General features: G+C 51.9%; 1 protein-coding gene across 3 annotated transcripts in view; it reads left to right on the top strand.

The window, feature by feature from the left end:
- Nucleotides 1–15,103, top strand: part of MEGF11 (multiple EGF like domains 11) — a gene marked incomplete at both ends in the record, with an annotated part of 211,858 nt that overhangs the window by 178,228 nt on the left and 18,527 nt on the right. For all 3 annotated transcript variants that reach the window (XM_084239762.1, XM_084239761.1, XM_084239763.1), the window contains 5 exons: nucleotides 4,617–4,737; nucleotides 5,268–5,431; nucleotides 6,494–6,596; nucleotides 10,497–10,643; nucleotides 10,977–11,111. In XM_084239762.1, the coding sequence (XP_084095888.1) occupies nucleotides 4,617–4,737; nucleotides 5,268–5,431; nucleotides 6,494–6,596; nucleotides 10,497–10,643; nucleotides 10,977–11,111 (670 nt within the window). The remainder of the gene's footprint in view (nucleotides 1–4,616; nucleotides 4,738–5,267; nucleotides 5,432–6,493; nucleotides 6,597–10,496; nucleotides 10,644–10,976; nucleotides 11,112–15,103) is intronic.

The following is a 15,103-nucleotide window of genomic DNA, read 5'->3' as shown; positions in this document are numbered from 1 at the left end:
GGCAGGGCTGGCAAGGCGCCAGGCAGAACCATAGCCCGCCTGGGGCTTTCCCTTTTCGCAAGGGCCCCAGGGAGGCCCAGGGGCAGTTTGGGAGCATGGGTCCCATCTTAAGCCAAACAATATTCTGTGTCTGTATGTGATGGGAGCCAGAGCACCCCAATCCATTAGAGCCCCCCACCACTATTTCTAGAACACCTCTACTCTATGCTGAGTACTGAGCTATGGACACTGGGGCAATCCAGACAGAACATATCCCTGATCTCATGAAGCTTCCAGTCTGAATGGGGGAGACAGACAGTAAGTACGTGGACAAATAACACATCAGGGTACAGGCATGCGTGTCTCTGGAGGGACACAGCCTGGGCATTGCCTAAGGGCAGAGACTAGGTCTCAGGTTCCTGAGTGTCCCGGCAGCCACTCCTAGGGCTGACTCAGAGTGGGCCCCACTCAGCAAACTTTTGTTGAATTACCTGGCATGAGAGTTAGCACATGGAAAGTGCCCCATCTTTCTGCTTCTGTCCGTGGTGGAAGCCAGCGTGTACACACAAGCATCTCATTTCGATTAAACCTCATTTATTGAGGGCCCATTATGTACCTGCAGGATCCCAAGCTCTGAGAATCTAGACCAGAATAGAATCAGGCCCCTGTCTCCCTGAGCTCACAGGACAAGGTGGAGGCAGGCACATGGGCCAACCGGGACCCAGTGTGTTTAGGGTGATGGGTTGTGTGTATAGCTGAGTCCTACCAGGAAGTATTGGGGGGCTGCGCAGGAGGGAAGAATGAGAAAGAGCTACAAATGTCTATTCAAATCCACACAGGTAGATAGACACCTCCAGAGACAGTCGCTCACAGAGATTCACCACTGGGCACTGACTGCATAAGCATGTGTGGACGTAAATACTGACCCTTGTAGACCCAGACACCCACAGGCCTGTTAGTGGTCCCCCAAATTGGAGAGGCATGGGGTGAGAGAATGGCCTGTATGTTGGGGGACTGATACCCAGCAACCCCCTGGGAATCACCAGACTTGGCCAGGGGATGCCCTGAAGTGGGCAAAACTCGGTCTGGCCCAGAGAAGTTAGACTGATTTCTGGCTCACAGTGACGTCAGTGACCAGAGTCGGCCAGTCACCTGCAGGCTGGGCCTGATCCTCAGGGCAGAGGCCAGGGAATTTGATAAAATCTTTCACTGTTAGTACTTGTGCTTGTTGAGGCGTTTGAACCAGGTCAGGGTCTGGAGAGCTCGGTGGGGGAGCGGAGTGCTCGGAGTTGGCTGGGCCAGGCTCACATTCCTTCAGGGCAGAACTGTGCGCTTTAGACCTGTCTGCATCCCTATTTAGACTTTTTTGCTCTTAGGAGCTAACAAATAGAAAGTGTCGGGAACAGCTCCTGGCACACGGTAGTCCCTCAGTGAGTGGTCATTCCATCCCCAAGACCATGCCCTTGGTGTGTGGTGGAAGTTTGACCTTTGCAGTTGTGAGGCGGGGAACCAGGGAGCCAGCCTGGAGGAGGTGACAGGAAGGAGAACCTGGTGAAGCATGAGGTTGGGATTCTTGCCCCATCTCCTGCGCAGGGCTCTTTATTTGTTCATTGAATGAGAGATGACCCTTCCTCCAGAGTGGCCTTCTGCAGAAACCTTGGAGTTTTGTGTATTCTTTTTATAAGAGATGCTATTTCTTTGTAGTAATAATAGCTTTTCTAGTGCTTTCTACCTGCCAGAGACTGTTCTACCAGCTTCACATATAACAACTAACTTTATGCTCTAATGCTCCAGTGGGGGCGTTTTATAGATGCAGGAACTGTCCCAAAGCAATTCGGTAAAGTGTGCAAGGTAACACAGTGACTACGTAGTGGACGCAGGATGGCACCGGGAGCCACTGTCTACTTACCACTAGGCTCTGTCGCCTCTCTGGAAGGGAGCTCTGTTTTTCTCCTTCACCCGCACCGTGGGGCCCTGGATCATGCACCGTCTCTCTCTGGGTCTCCCTTTCTGTCTCTGGGAAGCAGAAAAGCCTCACGGCCTATTGACTTCAGGGAAGTCCAAGCTGCTGGCCCACACCCCTGCAGGCCATGCTGGGAGAAAATGGGGTCCTGGTGCAGCATTCTGGGGAGTAGATGTCCTAGGCCAGGCATTCTGTATCTTGCCCTTTGCAGCAGGGGGAGGGTGGGTTGGGGGCCTTCTCTAAGCCCCATCAGCAAACCTGCAAAAGGGCTCACAGACCTCCCAGAAGGACCTAGATTAAGGACACTCATGAGAACACCAGCAGAATAACCCATCTCTCTTAAAGTAAATTCCTGCAGAGAAAATCATAAACTGCAAGCAATTTGCACCCGGGCCAAGGCCCTCAGAGCTTAAATATATTCTTCTGGTCTATTTATAGTCTCAGAGAAATTAGTGCCTTCTGGGTAATGGGAGTGCTGACAGATTCCAGCTGGTCAGGGCCTGCCAGGCACTGGCGGGGGAAAAGCGTGGGAACCATGGAACCTTCTGGTATAGGACTCTGCATTCCCCAGTTCTCCTCCCTGGCCCAGCCTGTGCAAGCAGGACAGGGCAGTCACCAAGGGGCCACACTATTGGTCTCTCTGTGACCTAAATGGGAGGTAAGCCAGCTGCCGGGCCCCTAAGAGTTGAGAGGTGAGCTTTACTTCAAGCCTGTCATTTTCCAAGAAAGACTCAAAGAGGAGCAGCGACCTATCCAGTCTCACACAGCTAGCCTGAGCTCTTCACCCACTGTGTCACCATCCCCACTGTAAGCCTGGCATAACCTCCGAGAAGCTGGCTGGAGACTCCCCAAGAGGAAAGAGTGGGAGCTGAACACCCAGTGAGTGACATGCTCCCGAGGAGACAGCCCCCAAATGAGTGGGGAAGGCATGTGCTGGGGACTTGGGAAGAAAGTCTGAACGCCCTTCCCTGGCATTCAGGTCTCCGAGCTCCCTTTTCAAACTTCTCCCTCCCCCCTCCCAAGACAGACCCTTCCCTGCAGCTTAACCCCTGGACGCCCCCAGCTCCCACACTCCTGGCACTCTTGTCTACACCACTCTGCCCATCCCACTCTCTCATTAGCTGAATGCTCTCACCCCTCAAGGGCAACTAGTGGAAGCAAAATGACGTCAAAGTCCACTCTCTAGCCTCTGACATCCTCAGCCCTGGTCCCCGGCCCTGTGACTTGCTCCCGCCCTCTTTCCTGGAGCTGTCAGCAGGGAGGCCTAGCGTCCTGCATGCTGTGTGCTGCCCAGACTCCCCTCAGGACCCAAGTACTCCTTCCGGCCTTCTTCCCACTGTGGGACATGTAGTGGCTCCCAGCTGAGGCCTTCTCCAGAACCTGCCCTCAGTCAAACAGCATTGGTTGACCTGAGGCCATGTGACCTTCCCTGAGCCGATGATGGGGTATAAAGGTTCTCCCTCTCTTACCCCAGTGCTGGAGCTCATCCCAGCTCCAGAGCTTCTTGGTGGCTCCACTGAGGCTATTGCCACTGGACCTCAGTTGAGTTTCTCCCCGTGTCTAGTCCTGTTCCTCCCAAGAGTCCACCCACCACCATCTCAGAGAATACTTTCAGGGAGGCTGGGTTTTGACTCCTGGTGACGGAATGCTAAGTGGCCGGCCTGCATCCACATAGAGAGCAACCATTTTAGCTCTGTGACCTGGGCCGAGCTACCTAACTTCTGCATATGACAGCTTCATCTGTGAAGTTGAAGGAACGATGCTGGGATAATAGCTCCTGTCTCTGGAGAGTATTGTGAGGATTCGATGAGATGATTGATGCATGATGCTTGATACTGAGAAAGCACTCGACAGCCATTAACTATTATGATTATTTGCATTTAACTCTCATTGGTCCGGGTGTATGAGGATAGGACATTATCTGTGTCATGGGGTTGTAGGTGAGGATCTGGTAAGAATGAAGAACAAAGGGTTAAAACCTGTGATCCAGTAACTTCATACAGAATCAAGGGTGAAGTTCTCTGGGGACTGGAGAAGTTCATCCTGGAGCTGTGGTCTGGAGGCCAAAGCTTCCCCCAACTGGCGCGGATCCCTGCTTCAGGTACTATGGCAGCTGTAACAAATTACCACGAATTCAGCGGCTTGAGACAAGACAGTCTTATGGTGCTTTAGGTCATGCGTCTGGTATGGGTGTCAGGACCAAAGTCAAGGTGTCTGCAGACTGTGTTCCTTTCTAGGGGGTCTTGGCAAGAATCCTGCTTATTCAAGTTGGTGGTGGAATTCAGTTCTTAAGGTTGTAGGACTGAGGTCCCCATTTTCTAGCTGACTATAAAATGGGGGTCAAGCTAAGCTTATAGAGGCCACTACATCTTTAACTTGGGGCTCCCTTTCTCCGTCTTCAAAGTCAGCACAGGAAGGTGGAGCTCACAGGTCTTTCTCTGATCTACCCGCTTGGTCATTCTATGTTTAAGGACTCATGTAATGAGACTGGGCCCACCTGAATCATCCAAGCTCCTCCCCATCTCGAGGTCCTTAGTCACATCTGCCAAGTCCCTTTTGCCATGTATGGTTGCATAGGGATTCAAACCTGCACCTTGTGGATCAAGGGGCATCATCCTGCCTACCGGTCACCAGCATGGAGCACACAGGATCCAAAATTTACCTCCTCTTCCAGGGAGAGGTCTGCGCATCTCCTTGTGCCACAGGCACCTACGGCCCCAACTGCTCGTCCGTCTGCAGCTGTAACAACGGTGGCACCTGCTCCCCAGTGGACGGCTCCTGCACCTGCAAGGAGGGTAACGTGCCACCTTCACCCCCCCACAACATGTGCATATGTTGCTCTTCCTGGCCCACCCACCCAGAGGCAGGGGCAAGGAACCTTGACGTTGGGTTCCAGCCCCAGAAACCCATGCCCAGGACTTGAACAGCAGGAGGGAACACGGGGAACCAGTGACGGTGGTTTAGAACAGCACAAGGGACATACAAGGGCAGGAGACACCCTGGAGATGAGCAGCCGAAGCGACCCTGGGAGGAATGCTACCTCTCAGAGGAGGAGAGGGCCAAAGGGGTTCTAGAGTTCCCAGACCCTGGGAGCGAGGGCACTAGTGGAAGCAGGGACGCAGACAGAAGGGCAAAAACAGAGAGAACCAGGGAGCAGGAGGCTGGGCTCCTGTCCCCACTCTCCCAGCAGCTGTGCTGATGCTGAGCAGCCCCTGGGGAACGTGAGTGATTCAGTGGTCTGGGGGTGCCTTGTAGAGCTGGGGGAGTGGGCAGAAAGGCATGCTGGGCCTAGGTGGAGATGTGACAGCCCCTCCCCACACCACAGGGTGGCAGGGCCTCGATTGTGCCCTGCCGTGTCCCAGCGGGACGTGGGGCCTGAACTGCAACGAGACCTGCGCCTGTGCCAATGGGGCGGCCTGCAGCCCCGCCGACGGCTCCTGCTCCTGCACCCCCGGCTGGCTGGGAGAAACCTGCGAACTGCCGTGCCTGGTGAGTGCCCTTGCCCTGTGGTTTCATCCACAGAGGTGCCCAGAGAAGACACAGTACTAGGTTGTGAGACATTGAATTCGGGTCTCAGCCCTTGCTGTAATTTTCCTATTTGGGGCTTGGGCCTCTCATCTATGAAGTGACAAATTCTTGGCAGATAGGATGATGGGGCATCGCTTTCCCCTTGCTGCTCTAAGTAAGTATTATTAACTGACTTTGGCACATCATCCTGGGCCCAAATGTGGCTTTACAATCTTTCACAACACAATCCCACAGAATAGCTCTCACTAATCAGTGTTGCCATTCCTTGAGAGATAAAGTCTAAATTTCCTAAATATGCTCAGGTTCCAGCAGCATATACCCTTACGCTGGGTGATGCAGGATTAAAGCAAGGACTCTAGAGCAATAACTACCCAGATCACTGGATCCTAGTCTAAGACAGAAATAAGTGAAACCAACTGATGTGATATCATTGAATGCATCCTACAGAACTGGGTTCAGATCCTGGCTTCGCCACATCCTGCCTATGTTACCTTGAGCCTGTGACTTCACCTCTCTAGCCCTATTTCTCTTCTTGCATTTGGGAGTATGTTGGCACCATCTCTTAGAGCCACCGGGAGCATTAAGAGAAATGAGTTCTACATGGCTCTTGATACCTAATGAGCATGCAACAAATGCTGGTTGTCACCTCCTTCCCTAAAAACAAAGAATAAACCATAGCCACTCCTCATGTATGATCAAAATGTTACAATTTGCAAAGTGCCTTTTCATTTACAATTTCAGATAATAATCATTACAGACCTCTGGCCTCTGAGCTTGACCATTGGCAAGTGGGGCAGGACTGTCACCTCTATCTTTCTAAGCCCCATACTCCTGTTAATGTAGCCAAATGATTACTTGGAATGGCCTCATGGCCACGTCTCATTACAGAAAATGTCCCCACAGTGTCCCAGCCCCAGTCTCTCTGCATCCTCGTGAGAGAGTGATTCCGTGTTGTCACCAAAATCCAACAGAAATCTCTGAATCTCGGGGGGGTTCTAGGTCTGATCATTTCTCTCTCCACAGGATGGAACATTTGGTCTGAACTGCAGTGAGCGCTGTGACTGCAGCCACGCCGATGGCTGTGATCCCGTCACAGGCCACTGCTGCTGCCTGGCGGGCTGGACAGGTAACCCCCTCAGCCTCCCCCACCCGGGTTCTGTGAGACTGTGTTCATGGTACCCTCTCAGTTCTCTCACCCTGCTTCCTCCTCCCTACTCTAAATTCACACCTTGACCCATATTTCCTCTGGGCTTCAGTTCTCTGTTCCATTTCAACTCAAGTGAACACATATTTACTAAACAACTATTATGTGGAGACTGTTCAGGGACTCGAGACACACCCACATCTTCCTTTCACAGTCCGTCCCTCTCTTGTTACTGCACGCTAACTTTGGGCAACTGTTTTTCTACCTGCCCCCCCCCCCACCATCTTGACCATCAGCTCTATGCAGGCGGAGACCACATCTGCCTTGTTCAGCACTGTATCTGCTGCCCTGCCACACATTTGAAGTTTGAAGTTAACACCTGTATGTGCTAGCTGGTATTAGCACACACTGACAGGTGCTGACGGTGCTGACATGCAGTAAGTGTTTGGTCGATGTAAGCCATGAACACAGGAAGTACTTAATAATGATGTATGAATTCACCAGTGGCAAGGTGATAGACAAGGAGAAGGAAATACCGTGATTGCTACAGGTCCTCAGGGCCTCAGAGAGATAACCCCCGGCACGTGCTGGGGAGACCACAGCCAGAGTTTCTGAGCAGCGAGGGTCAAGGGCAGTGCCTCCTCTGTGGCATCTCTGGCCTGGCTCCCTTGCCCTGCTGCCCCGGGTACAGAGTAAGGCCTGGTCACTGGCAACCTAGACACTTAGCTGGAGCCAAGTGGAGATCCGCTTTAATTTTTCATTGCCCTCATTTCAGTGAGCTGGTAAGATGTTAATGACATCTGGTGTTTAAAAATTCTGTCTTTGATGGACAACCTTTCAGCAAGGCTTCTGCTGTTCTAAAGCTAATTTCCCCCAACGTGGTCCGGAAGTCTTTTCAAAGGAGGAATTGATGTTCTGAGGTTTGGCGGGCAAAGGGGAGCAAGGAGGTTTAGGGACAGGATGGCGCCCAGGCATCCCATCAGAGAACCCTCCCATCCCCTGCCGACTCCCAGTCTTGGCTCAACACCGGTTTTGCTGGGACTTAAGTCGTGTGCGTGTCTTCTCCCTGCGCCCGCATGAGCCCTGGCATCTCGATGTCTGGCATCATGTCTGTTTCACCTTGCTCTACACATAGTAGGTGTTCACTGAAACAAAAGGAATAATAAATGGAAACAGTCATATATGGCTTTCCCCTTGAGGTAAGGGAGACCTTAAAGATATCTACTCCAATCACTTCATTGTGACAGATGAGGAAATGTGGGGGTGGGTGCCCAAGTTCTTAGGGTACTGGTACCAAGAGAATAAGGATTATAGGATTGAATCTTAAGGGGAAGCCATTTAACCATTCAACTAGCATTTATGCACGCAGTCACCAGCCTTTATCTGGCAGCTACTCTGCCCCCAGCCCTGTGAGGGCAAAATTCAACAGCGATATGCTTGGGCACCTGTTCTGTGTCAGGCGCTGTGCTGGGCACTGGAGATGCAAAGATGACCACAATGACCCCCTCATCCACCAGGAGCGGCTAGATGAGGCAGGTCGGAAGTAGGAGTAAACCGTGGCCCGTCTTTACTGCTGGCAGGGGAGACAGAATCCTAAGTATGAAACACTGCAGCACCAGGTAGGGACAGAGCTATACGCCACCTCAAAGAGACTGTGCTTGAGTCCCTGGGTAGACCTCCAGGAAAGCCAGGGAGAGTCCCAACTGGCCCGCGAAGGATGTGGGCTGCTGAGTCGCTGCTGGCCTGGCGGCATGAACTTGAGGTATTGCAGTCACAAGATACAGATCTTAGCCTGGCGTTAGCCACCAATAGAGATGTGTAGGGATCCTGAAAAATACAGCAAGGAGATTCCCTGGGAGTAAGAAGAGGAGGGATCAGAAGGATTCTCAAAGGGGAATTATTAACCCCATTCGGCTTCTGGGAAAGGAGTGCCTGGAGCGCGGGACGGAGAGCGCCATGCCTCCTAGACGAGGTAGATGGGCTTCCGGTCAGGCCAAGATCAGCCCCTTTACCACAACAGCCCATCCCCTTATAGAATTGGGAGAAACCCTGGACCCTTCTCTCCACTTAAGTCTCACTCTCTTAAGTTGCAGGTAGCTCTTAGGTCATAAAAGAACCTCAGCAGAAGCCCCACTCGCACAGAAGCAGCCCAACATAACTGCCAATCCCAGAAGTCATTGGGTCCTTGTGGCCACCTGCAGCCTGCACAGAATCACCTTAGACCCATGGTTCTCAGTCTCCAAGAGAGACTGACACAAAGTCTCTCTGAGGACCCCACACGAGAGTAGCTGTGTTCTTAATATCCACTGATTGGGGAGGGAGAGGAACAAAGCAACAAGTTGTCATGCATCCAGAGGTGCTTTTGCAGGATTTGTGTTTTATTAATTGCAGTAATTTCTGCATGTAGTTGTAAAAAGCAGTGTCTGTGTGTGCAGCATGTGCCTTGATGAGTCTACGAAGAGTGCTTGGACAGGTGGGGTCAGAGACCCTGTCAGCCAGTGGAGCCCACCTTAGCCCAGCGTGCCTCCCAAGATCAGCTGCACCCCTGGGCCTGCAGTCTGAATGCTGTTTTTTTTTTTTAAAAAAAGATTTATTTATTTATTTATGCATATAAGAACAGAGGTGCAGGGTTGGGGTGGGGGGTGGTGAGACGATTCACCAAAGACGGAGTGGGAAGCAGAACAGGCAGGCTGACTGAAATACACTGCTGAGGGGAGCAGCGGGCGAGACAGGAGAGGTCTGCTGCGCCATGTGGGTAGCTACCTGACTGGCCGGGGATCAAACTCATGCTGCAGAGGCTGCGGATAGCTTCACAGCTCTGTGCTCAACCCCCTGTGCCACCAGGAAGGCCCAGAATGCTGGGTTTTCAACAACCACAGGATTCCTTAGCTGAGGAATCCTGCCGCAACTCAGTTTTGGTGTGCCTAGACAAGGGGACACGGGTGCAGCCACATCTTTGGGGAGCTTCGTGGCTTCCCCGTTGTCCCCTTCATTCCACCCAGGCTGTTTGGCCAGGGTTCATCTCTCGTGTTCCTGAAACTCCAGGGAGAGTTGATTCCTCTACCTCAGCTCAGAAAGACCATATAGGGTTTGTTCCTCTTGCTTGTTGAAAAATTCTATCCATTCCCCCACAGACCTCTGTTTGTCAAACTGAGGATCATTAAGTCAATTTGTTGGGTCAAAGCTTGCTTATTTTTTAAATGAAATCAAATATATCATAGTGCAGAGAAAACAGTGCATCATACTCAGTGACAATAAATGTCACTTTGCAAAATGTTGCTTTCTATTCCACATCTGTGTGCACATACAAGGTAAACACAGCGTTGAGGACTGTGGTGGAAAGAGTCTGAAGAGACTGTCCCCTCTGTAGGGACAGTGGCTGCTGGGCCAGCATGGGTGGGCACAGAGCTCACTCCCAGCTTGTGCAGTCCCGGAGAATGGAGCTCACTTGCCCCATCGTTGGGTTCTCCCAGGCCTAACCGAGGATACCAGCTGAGATGTCAGAAACAGAGGAAGCCCTTCGCAACCTGCTGCTTGCGGATGCCCACCATCTCATCCCGCCCCACCCTGTCCTGTGTTTTATGGTTCAGTCACACACATTATTTTCCTTCCGAGGCATGATTCCCCCTCCTCCTGCTCTCTGCACCTCGGGTTTCCTTTACCTGATCAATCCCCCCTTGACCCTGAGGACTCCATTTGGGCATCACCTCTTCCTGGAAGCCCTCTCTGACTGGCCAAGCCTCAGCTGGGCTCTTCCTCCACACTCATAGATGCGCTGTGCTCGCCTCCGCCTCTTCATACCGCACAGCAGCGCCCCTGCCCGTCGCTCTTCCTTGCCCCCCGCCCCTCTTACCACTGACCAAGTCTGCCTCTGGCCCACAGGCATCCGCTGTGACAGCACATGTCCGCCGGGTCGCTGGGGCCCCAACTGCTCCGTCTCCTGCAGCTGTGAGAATGGCGGTTCCTGCTCCCCCGAGGATGGGAGCTGCGAGTGTGCCCCTGGCTTCCGAGGACCCTTATGCCAGAGAAGTAAGGCTGAACCCCCATCGCGCAGACCTCAGGAGACTCGTCTTCCCCACCCCTTCCCTGCTGGAACTAGGCCTGGCCTTCGAGAGGCTGGGCTCTGAGTCAGCCCTTAGCAAATCCTTCCCTTAGTCCCCTTTTTCCTGCTCTGGCTTTTCTGTCCCCAAGTTCAGGGCCCAGCCCCTCTCTGTAGAAGGGACAGCCCTCTCAAGTGTGGGGTGGGTGTGGCGCTCTCTGTACTTCTAAGGCCCCTCCCTTCATCACTGTGTGGGACCCAAGGGGTGGCCAGGCTGGTGGGGTTCCTTGGGCTGCTGACCCCCATCTCCCCTTCACCACCAGTCTGCTCCCCGGGGTTCTATGGCCACGGCTGCACCCAGCCGTGCCCCCTCTGCGTGCACAGCAGCGGGCCCTGCCACCACGTCAGTGGCATCTGTGAGTGCCTCCCCGGATTCTCCGGAGCCCTCTGCAACCAAGGTACTGTCTCCCAGGGGCAAGGTGTGGGAGGGGGGAAGTGGTAGGGAGGGCAGTGTTAGGGGTTCTCATCATAGTGTGTGGAGGCAGCGCCTGCCTCTTCAGGGCCTGGACCACCTCTCTAGGAAGTGGGCAGCAAGGGCCAGGGAACGCATCTGCGCCATCATGTGCTCAGACAGGGGATATGACTTGTCCTCGGTCTCACAGTTAGCAAGTGGCAGAGCTGAGAAATGACCTCTGATGCCAAAAGCCATTCTAAATGGGTAAAAATGAAGCAAGAATGGATGAAATCTGTGTAAGATTGGCTTATGCTGAGTTCCAAGTGGTAAAAGCAGAAAATACAATTTGGGCACAGTCGATAGTTCTGGCTTCAGCTGGCGACTTCCTAGCCCTTCTCCTTGGCACGGAGGCCAACATCACTGATCCCTCACCGCACCCTGTCATGTGTCCACAGCAGAGTCCTCGCACCATGACCCCAACCACCCTCTAGCACTAGCGGTTGTAAAGGACAGTAACACTTACTTGCATTGATACGCTGCTAAACTGCCTGGGGCGGGAAGGACCCCTGATTTGTAACATTTACAGATTTCTGTGCTACCAACGGTCCCATGATACCGGTATTCCCACCATGGCTGAATACAGGTGCCAGTGGTTTGGCACAGGCCGCAAAACTCCTGAATGTTTAACACCATGTGAAGATAGACGCTGGCCCTAGCATACACCTTTGCTCATCACGGCCCCTGGCTTCGTTGGGCCAAGACACTATGTATATGGGGGGACAGCGCCATGCTGTGCAAGACCCTCAGCTGGGCCTTAGCCTGAAAGGAAAAGGAAGGAGGAGGAACAGCCTCTCCAGGAGAGGAAACAGACTGCGCAAAGGAGTGGGCACGTGGCTGTCCAGTAGGAGGGAACGGCTGAGAGATGTTGGGGCTGGGAAAAGGCCACGAGAACGCAGATGGGTTGCCTGGGGAACAGCTTGGAGCCCAGGGTTGCAGAATTTGTACTCTAACCCCTGAGGAACGAGGGATCTTAGACTAAGGTACTGTAGAGCTCAAAGCAACTTCAAGGTCATCTATGCAAGAATCTTATCTGGCCTCTGCTTAAGTACTTCCATTGAGAGCTCCCTGCCTCCCAGGGGAGCGGAATCTTTTGATGAATAATCACACCGAGCTAGGCTATTTTTGTAAGTGTATGGGCCGTTAATATGTATGAGTGGAAAGTTTATTTCATGATGCTTTGAGGTCATGAGAAGTTTGGGCCCCAGGGAAACATATGTGACAGTTTCATTTGCTTGTAGCCCTCTTAGGACAGTTTAATCATAACCTGACATGTCAAAGTTTACTTATTAAACATCGGAGACCGGGCGTCAATACAGATAGGCTGGGTCTAAATTAGTACCTACGCAGCCCGAGGAGTAACTCAGATCCTGCGATGTCTGATTTATCGCCCGCTGGCCTAATGAGTATTTTCCACATATAGATCTAATAGAGTTTGCTATTAATGGCAACTGCCCTGGTTAAGTCTCAAACCTTGTAAAAAATTGAACTGACACTTTCTAATGACCGGCTTTCCAGTGAGTTACAAATTACAGACACTGCTTATGCAGAATCATTAAACATAGATTAAATATAACCAGATGTTTTCTTTTCACCAGCCCCCCTTCTCGCCACCATGCTTCTCTCTGCCTCACTCTTGATTCAGCTAAGAAGTGGACCAATTAATGTATTAGACTGATCACATTAGCAGCTCTGTGGGTGAATTTGTCGGCCTTGTGTATGTGAGAAAGGCTTCAAAGGCAAGGCTGTCTCGTTAGAGAAGCATAGTTGGTTTGGAGGGTGGGAGTAGGTACAGCAGGTCGGGCAACCTGCTCCCCACAGAGAGCCAGGACTCTGATTTGGATGGGGTCCCCTAGTCCAGTGCCCCTCCTGCAGAGGCAGGAAAGAAGGCTAAGCAGGCAACCTGCTTTCAGGAAGCAGAAGCTTTAAGGCTACAAACAGGTGAGACGTTACCATCCTCCCAGCAACAGACCTGATCTGGAAGGAGCTAAGGCTTTTGCTAGGAAAAACACAGAGGCCCCAGATCAGCCAGCCTACCAGAGCTATTAACCACTGCCTTAGGCCAGTCGATGAGGGTTATCACCCCCATTTCAGAGACGGGGAAACAGACACTGAGAAGGGTGATAAGGTTTGTTCAAAGTACTTACCTGGTAAGTGGCAGAACTTCCCTGCTTGGGTGACCTTGGACAAGTTACTTAACCGCTCAGTGCCTCAGTTTCCTCACCTGAGAAACAGAGTTAATAGTAGGGACAATAGTGATAAAAATATAATAGAGTATTATAAGGTTAATTGAACTAATACTTGTGAAGCACCTTGAACAGTGTCTGGTACACATAAATGTCATAGAAGTAGTTTGTTGAATTCCCAATTAAGGTTTTGGAGTGGAGTACCCCATGTACGCCCTGGGCCCTTTATTATTGTCCCAACCGCACTAAACATCACCAGGAAAGGCACAGAGCACAGAGAGCCTAAGCAGCAGGTGCCCAGTCTGGTGGGGCAGGACTGCTAATACGAGCTAGTCTGGCATAAGGGCGAGGGTGCCAGCCCCAAGTTAGACACGGACCCTGGGGAAGGTGCTTCTCTTCAAGAATCAACACCTTCTTATGATCCTACATGTGACTCAGTCAACTGAAGTCTCAAGTGACTCAAGAAGTTCCTCTCCTGTAATAGGAATGCAAGGTAAGCCATCTTTGGAGATGCAGGGCCGGCTGGCACTGGGCTTTGAGGGGGAGCATGGTGAACTGAGAGGAGTTCAAAGGGACAGGACTCACAGATCCAAGCAGAACCCACTAGAAGGTTGCTGCTCCTGGGCCTATTCTGGATGCTTGGAACCTTTCCTCAGTGCTCACTGTATGCCAGGCACTATGCTGGGCCCTCACACAACAAAGAACAAGGAAACCGTGTTCCCTCCCCTCACAAAGCCTGCAGTTTAGAGGGGGATATTCCCAGCTTAGCCTTTTCTAGCAGAACTTGCAGTTCAGGTGGGGAGGAAGGAACCATCAAGTTTATGTCCACACACTCGGCTGGCGTGCCTTGAGCACCTATTGCTTTTACAGGCATTGTAGGGAATGCAGCCCTGGCCTGAACAGGCTCACCATCCATCAGGACAGACTTGAAAATGATAGGCATGATTTCCTTCACACACTCAAAAAAAAAAGAAGATGCAGAAGCAGGCCATGGGGAGTGGTAGGATCATTCATGAAGGTCAGGACTCGGACTCCTTCTATCTCGTTCTGCCATTCTCAGCTCAGGGCTCCTGCCTCTGATGAAAGACAGGTTTGAGCTACAGTCATCTTATCCATAGTTCTTACCCATAATCCACATTATCTTTCAAGTAGAAGGGACTGGAAAATAAAGACACACATTTCCATCAGCAGGGTGAGAACCAGCTATGCAGCAGCCCAAGCAATGAAGTCTTTATTCCAGCTGGCCATGTACCCAGCTACTTTTAAGGAGAATTGATATTGAAGGACTAGCAGTCTGCTCAGAGAGACCATGGCGGAGGTAACATTTATGAATATGGTCTTATAGACAGGGTAGGATTCCCATAGCTGGACATGAGGGTCAGAGAAATTCTGGAAGAGAATCGCGGGAGTGAAGGCATAGAAGTGTATTTGGAAACCGGTGTGTAGCCAGTGGCTCATGTCTGGGTGAGGAAGGTTGAGGACTGATCTGCAGACTCCATATTTTATTCTGGGACAATGAGGGGCCACTGAGTATGTCTAAGCAGGGCACAGGAGTGCCAAGAGAGCTGTGCTTTAGAGAGCTCAAACTGTAGGAAGTGGAGGATGAATTGCAGGGAGAGTGAGAAGTAGGTGCTCAGTTAACAGCCTGGTTGAGGAGCCAACTCTTCCTCCCGGGCCCAAGGAGCAATTCCTCCAGGAAGGATTGGGACCAACCTCCTCCAAGTGACTCCAAGTGGAAACACCACGAGTGCTC

The sequence above is a fragment of the Talpa europaea genome (assembly GCF_964194135.1).
Source record: "Talpa europaea genome assembly, chromosome: 8".
Lineage (NCBI taxonomy): Eukaryota > Metazoa > Chordata > Mammalia > Eulipotyphla > Talpidae > Talpa > Talpa europaea.
The sequence above is the reverse complement of the archived record's forward strand: the minus strand, read 5'-3'. Positions and strand labels throughout refer to the sequence as shown.